A 7,486-nucleotide genomic window follows, 5' to 3' on the forward strand; every position below is an offset into this window, starting at 1 on the left:
TATAAATTGTAGCACAAATTAGAAATTTCCTCAATTCTGATTGGTCGAAAAGTGTGGTCGAATGGACAATAAACCCCCTCTAAATTTTTAAGGCGAATTACTGCGTATAAATATAACAGTGTACTTTTTTTCATTTTTGTGCCAATGATCTTCCTCAACTCAAATCTTTATTGGCAAATATCTTCAAGGAATTCTGCACACATGACTATCACACCAGTTTCAAACATCATCTTTTATGAAATCACATTTCTGAAATACATAAAACAGTAGAAAATCAGTCATAAATTAATTAAAACCGTTTTCAGGTATCCAAATATATTCGTAACTAAACTAGGCAGTGACAGTGTCAGTAGCCTATGTTTTCTTTTTTGGTAGGCTAGCTTCACTCACCAATTTTTATTAATCAGGTGGATTTTTAAAAAAAAAAATCATGCTTTCAAAATCTGACTAGCATGATCTACCTAATAATAAATCATTGGTCACAAGGAATCGCTTGAAAATACAATGAGGGAGTCGAATACAGCAGCTGAAATATAGGCCTAATCATTATCATTTAGGCCTATGCCAAAATTGTCATTTGTTGACAACACGTCAGAACAGCTACATAGCAACCACTGGCATCTTAGACTAGACATCATTGTCATGGTTTATACGGTATTTTAGAGGATGTAAGTATGAACTGCAATTGTGTAAAGAAGAACTAGCTACAACATTGTGATAACAGTCTGCAAAATAAAATAATAAATGCTGGAAACTTACATGAAACTCCCGAAGCGAAGTCATTTTTGTTGCCAAGAGTTACTCCTCTTTTAGTCTCGGATAGCAGGGCGGAATTATTTCAATCACGCTGACACTCGTCTCGAAATACCGCAATAAAAAATACTAATTTCTCGTTCTTTTAAAGATCTTCAAATGTTAAAAATATTTTGTTGTTTTCGATATCCGAATAACATTTTCTTTCATAATTCATTTACCAGCAACTCGAGACTCAAAAATTTTAGATTTGCAGGTAAGCAAGAGACCGTCTATTGAAAATATTTTGAAAAATGAACGCAAGCGCGTGACCAAATAACGACTTTTTAAAATGGGTGTAAAAATGTTTTCTAAATAGTTCCGAAGAAAATCTCCAAATATTTGTGCTACAATATCGATAAACACATTCCTGTTACGTATTTATCGGGTGTTTATTGTCCATTTAACCATGCTTGAATTATCCATTAGAACAACTCGACGCTATCGCGTCTCGTGTTCTAATGATTCAAGCATGGTTAAATGGACAATAAACCCCCTCTAAATACGTAACAGGAAGTGTTTATCACCGAAGTAATTTGAATGGAATTTTGAAACTATTAATTTTGAATTATCTATTTTGGAACTATTAAAGTAGGAACGGTCAGCTCTTATTTACATCTTACATAATGCACGGTTTCTTCATTAACTGTTTCAATCTGTTTTACGTGGGTATTGTAAAAGCCTTCCTATTAGATAACTGGTCCGGGCAGAATGGTGACTTTTACTCAATCTATATACTCATTTACACTCAATAGGAATTTTTAAAATTAGATATACTTCAAACGCGTTTATTTATTTTTCTAATACTTCCAAGAAAATGTTTTAGAATTTTATTTGCAGATGGAAAAAAGTTTATATCGCGAGCTCATTAAGCCACACTGATACCATCCCTCTCAGTGTATAACTTGTTAGCCAAAGCATTCTTCGTGCTGTTATACTTGGGTTAACCAATTATGTAATTATAGGGAGAAAGGAAGTTGAGAATATCAACAATCAGTGCTGCTGGAACGGGATCAAGCTGGTTAGTGCTAAATGATAAGACCAGCTAAATATTTCGTCACAGGTCACGAGATGTAAACAGGACAAGCGCTAATCCCAACCCAAACCCTAATCGGCCTAATCCTGGACCTAGCCCACATGCGATAGCTCAGTGGTAGGGCGTTGGACCGGCAACTGCGAGGCGAATGGGTGCCGTCATGGGTTCGATTCCCGTATGGGTTAGGAAACGTTAGACCCAAGGCCCGTGCTTTCTGTGGGGGGATTTGTAAAGAACCCTCGCCTCCCGATAACCCTAACCTAGAATCTCGCCAACAATCACGTGCCCTAACCTTATTTAAATCTCAGCGACCTTGAATAAAATTGGGCTGGCCTTAAATAGATTTAGCCGGATCAAGCTTGCAAGTTGATGTTTTTCATCTTGTTTATTACACACAATGTATCAGCACTATTTGTGCATATTTCATCAATATGCACTGTTACAATATCACAGTTTACATGACAATAAGTAATTGTGTTAGAAATAGTGAAGAGTGAGCCACTGAAATAATTAAAGATACATTATGGGAGATTTTAATAGAGAGTTGGCCATTCTTGCTATAACAGTTCAAAAATAGATGATAAAAGAAGAATATATTGAAAATTTCAGTCAAATTACTTTATTCTGAACAAAGTTATCACCATTGTAATTTTTGACTAGAAATAGGAGTCAAATCCCTCTTCACCGTCTACGAGAATGCAGGCCGTTTGATTGACAGGCGTTAACTCCACCAACATAATCTCGATTATCAAGTAACATTTTCAATTCGTATCACATTTATTTTTACTACAAATTAAAAATAGGACTTTTATTATATAGATAAGAAGCGAAAGTTTTAAAGGAATGGACCAAATTATAGCCGACTTCTTCAATCTTGTTAGCCTGCGTGTACTCCCGAAGCAGACAAATTGAAATAGGAAACATTGATCCAATGGGGCTGCATGGGCTGCAATTCAACTGGGGTGATGTTAGCTGCGATGTTTGTCAATTTCCATAATTTTTCTGTAAACGCAAGTGACAAAAGAGCGTATAATACCGACATCCAAACTCTCATTTTAACCACAAATAAACATAATATCAAGGCCGTATATATCGAACTTTCAATCAAATTGACCGACATATGCGGCCATTTTAAAAACGACAGAAATATCGCGGATCCGTTGGAGTTTTATTAAATCACGAATTTATGTGGTATCGTTTCACCTTTATTTCAAGGGGAATTGGTTTATTAGTATTAAGCTATGTGCAGTATAGTTTGGCGTCAGTTTGAGTTATAGGCAAGTATTCTTTTTATTTTTGATTACAAAACTTGCTCAAAAGAAATCCTTAGAACGACCCACTACTGTGGCTGGAGCAAGATGGAAGTCACCAATAGTGGAATCATTTCTAGCATTAGACACCCATAAAGCCTTTATTTAATAATCAATAAAAAAAACCCGACATAGTACATAGTTCACATTACATTTAGTGTGTAACATCATATCTTAGAATCACATTAAAACTTCAAAACAAAAATCATAAAAAAAACATTCAGTAGAACAAACAGAAACACAAAGAAACGGTAAAAAAACCCAACAAAACAAAACAAAACAAAAACCACAAAGATAGCTAGAGGTATGAAAGGAATACTAAAGTTATGCAAAATAATCATATTGTATAATCCCATTTGTAACATGGACGGGAAGTTAGGGTAAGCATGTGGGCTAGGTCCAGGATTAGGGTTTGGATTGGGATTAGCGCTTGCCCTGTTTACATCTCGTGACCTGTGACGAAAAATTTAGCTGGTCTTATCATTTAGCACTAACCAGCTTGATCCCGTTCCAGCAGCACTGATTGTTGATATTCTCAACTTCCTTTCTTCCTATAATTACATAATTGGTTAACCCAAGTATAACAGCATGAAGAATCCCATTTGTAACATGGACGGGAAATCTTCCTTTGCACTTTTCGTTGAATAAGCAGATTGTTTTCCCTCTAGTAGATTGGGTGGAGCTTAACCGTTCAATAACTAGACATGTTCAATGTTATTGCACTCTTTTGCTGGTTTACACTTAAAGCTGTTGACTCGTGAAAGCCGTGCTATAAATATAACATAATACGGCTTACGACACCACACAATAAGGCAATCGTAACTGATGTACTCAAGTTGCAATCCCTTATTTCAAACAAATGTGACGAATTGGACATTAATCAAGATACAACTAAAAATGGCATAATGTGAAAATTAGAAAAGGTATATATATATAAAACAATAATGGCAATAATGTCAGTTCATACAGCGATCGCAGTCGGACAGTGAGATTTATGGTTATTGTCCATGAGAACAACTAAATAGTTAGTTTACAACCGCGCTATATCATGGGTGATATGGTAATACCTCGTAAGTCTATTTATTGAAAATAAACGTGCGTCAGAAGGCGTTACACAACAAACAAGTTAAATACACTTTATTAGACATTGTTAAATAGGGTTCACTCTTTCATTCATCCCTTACCATTTATTATTTACTTGTAGTTCTTGTATATAATTCAACAATAGTTGAACTTTGAGCATATTAATACCCAATCCAAAATGAGTTCCGTCAAAACTCTCCATCCCGCTAGTGAGGTTACACGTATCGAATATTGGTACATTATGCGGCTTTAATTCTTTTTTCATCCTGACAACGTACTGTTCGATAATTTCTTTCGATTGTCCATTCCATGAATTTTTAAGTAGTCCCGGACAGTGTGGTGGAGCAAAAAGAAACTGGGTGCCATTATGTTTTTGAATGACTTTAAGGGCAGGTGCAACGTATTGATCCATGATGACTCTATGGTTGAATCCTGAATGGAAGCCGATTCCAGCTATTATTAGAACTTTCTTTCTTGCCATTAGTTCCTTTACTTTGTCAACAAATTTTCTACTAAGGCCAGTATGGTAGTACTCGGTAAAGATGAGTTCAAATTGCCCGCCACAAAGGTCACGTGGTGCAATGTCTAGCTGCAGACGACATATTTTTTCGGTGAACATGAACATACCAGTGCATTTGTCGTGAATATCTAAAAGTAAACAAAATACAAAAAAAACTATAATACAAAACGGGCATGAGCGTACGCAGGGCCGAACATCTATGGGCTATTGTCCTACTGTTTTGCCCCAACCGGGCTAAGGAAGACAGGCCAACACCATGCAGTGTGCTATGGGGAAAAGTTAAACAGTCACAGTCACAAAAGGGGATAACTCTTCTGTTGTTGCTATGGTAAACGATTCCATAACACATCAGGGGAGATAACTCCTCTTTCGAGTACTACTCCAACTACTGACTAATGTTTTTCCATTACATTCATGCGACTACACACTGTTCCTTACAAATCACCCCGTTCTTCATCACTGATTAGGGGAACGCCTGTTATAGTGAGCTAGCATCCTACACACAATAAGCCACCGTGGCTCCGCCCAGAAGGAAAAATAATTACCTAATAATACAACTAGCTGTTGCAGTTTTAATATCAATTCAATTGACATGTGATTGAGTACCCTGATCAATACCCATCTAATCTTCGCTCCAACTATACGCAGAGAACTATCTACTTTGGGAATAGATATCTGCCCTGAATAGTCGCTATGGTTAAAACAATTAATTAATGTACTATGCGGTTCTAAACCGTTTTACATCTTTCACACACACAAAGGCCTCATAAACACTTTTAATTTCATTAAACATACGTTATTCAAGAGCTAAATCTGCCTATTGCAGGTCTATCCTTAGGCCTGAAATGTTATTTAAATTTTTAATTTGACATTAATTAACTTATTCAGACCATAATCAACCCTTGATGTCAACGCTAGAATGCGATATTTATTGGATTATGATCCGATTTGCTGCTCAACTTTCATTCATGATTTAATCATGACGTGGATAATCGAGATTTCAATCGCTTAATTCTCGGTTAATAGTGGACCAATTTAACTGAAATTTACAGCAAATTGCCTTTATACTATCTAGTTTTAACGTCGTTGGGTTTCTCATAGTATTCCGGTTTCTCCAATTGCTAAAGACCCCATACGTGCAAGCGAATTATTGAAATAAAATTGACCTATATCTTTAGTTCCACATGACCTAGTTGTTGTCGAGTGGACGTTAAACACTATTCAGACATCGGCAGTCGCGTGGCCAAATGGTTAACGCGTGCGCGTTATATCACAAGGCCTGCCGTTGCGTCAAGCGGCGTGGTTTCGTTTTTCCACTTGTACGTGACTAGGAGTAGGGTCGATTGTCCAACCTCGTGTGTTTTCTCCGGGTCCTCCGGTTTCCGCCCACTGGTAAAGAGCCCCACGCGCAATGAATCCCGAAATAACTTAGTTTGTGTCGAGTGGGCGTTAAACACCATTCCTCTCCCCCCCTCTCTCTCTTCTCTCTCTCTCAGACACCGCTAGGTCCGCTATAACCATTCAGTCAGCTAAAACCATATTCGGACATCACCCTCGGTAAGCCGGTACACTATTGCGGTGTTAACATAATATGTCTAGAAATCGGAACAATATTCAACCAAATTTATTACAAATGGCGCTTTTGAAAAAAAAGTTGATTTAATATCAAAATCATATAGCTCACCTTTAGTAACGTTCTTCTTCATGGCGCCATCAAAGGTATTGTTACGTAGCAGTAGTAACAATGATGTATACATATGTCTCATTAACGAATCGCCACTAAAGAGAATAGTTCTTCCCGCTAATAATTGACAAGCTGTCCTGTTGTTATATTTTCTAAGATGGCATCCTTTATCAGAAGGCAGCCAATCAGCATATTCAGCATGAAGACTTTGTCTTGTATCAAAACAATTCTTACATCTACATTCTTCTACCTCCTTAGCAACGCACGTGTTGTTATAACAACATGGAGTGGATCCATACTGGTCACAAAGGGCACGAAAATGACGTCCCGTTTTCAAAAAATTGACATTTCCACATTTTTTATCTTTTCTTTGTAGAGTTGGAGGCAATGCATGTCCATTTCTAGCTATTTCAAGGAATTTCCTCATTTCTGCCTTCTGATTTGACGTCATTGGCCTACTTTTCCAAGTTCCTGATACGATGATGTCAAGGACGCCCCGACAGTTTATCCTAGTTGAGTTGGCTGCGAGAAATCCGACAGTGGGCAACATTGTCACATTATTTGAAGAATAATCAAATAAAGTATACAGAGATGATGTCTTCCAAAAACTCAACGTTAAACAAGTGAAAAATACCACCCATAATGCACTTTTTACTTTGTTTTTACAAAAGGATGGATTCATCCTTCTTTTAAAAGAAACCGTCGGTAAATATTATTAATTCTTTGAGATTTACGGTCACGACTTGAACGAAATTATGTCATTGATTGATTTTTGTATTTCTGACAGAAAACATGCCTCTCTTGCTTCAGATTTGAATCAATATGGAAACTTCCGCTGAAGATGTAATTTCTAATCTCTCGATCCAGTCTCTGAAGAAGAAAACAGAGACATAAACTTTCAAATCCGTACATAAGCGTGATATTGTATTTCATTAGACTGGATGGCAGAGTCTATTAATCTGCCATTCTGTACACAGAGAACTAATAATTTTGGGAATAGATCTCTGTCGTGGATGACCGCCATTTTTAAAGAAAATAGTATTGCATTTTGTGAGGTGGTT

General features: G+C 36.8%; 1 protein-coding gene across 1 annotated transcript; it reads right to left on the bottom strand.

Moving 5' to 3' along the window:
* Positions 1–3,101: 3,101 nt before the first annotated feature.
* LOC130010307 (uncharacterized) lies at positions 3,102–7,202 on the bottom strand. The gene is made up of 2 exons (XM_050553935.2): positions 6,426–7,202; positions 3,102–4,869 (listed from the first exon to the last, which is right to left on the bottom strand). Exons 1-2 carry the CDS (start codon positions 7,105–7,107, stop codon positions 4,319–4,321), a joined length of 1,233 nt encoding a protein of 410 aa, XP_050409892.1. The 5' UTR covers positions 7,108–7,202; the 3' UTR covers positions 3,102–4,318.
* Between the last annotated feature and the right edge of the window lie 284 nt (positions 7,203–7,486).

This window comes from Patella vulgata, chromosome 1 (genome assembly GCF_932274485.2).
Source record: "Patella vulgata chromosome 1, xgPatVulg1.2, whole genome shotgun sequence".
Taxonomy (NCBI): domain Eukaryota; kingdom Metazoa; phylum Mollusca; class Gastropoda; family Patellidae; genus Patella; species Patella vulgata.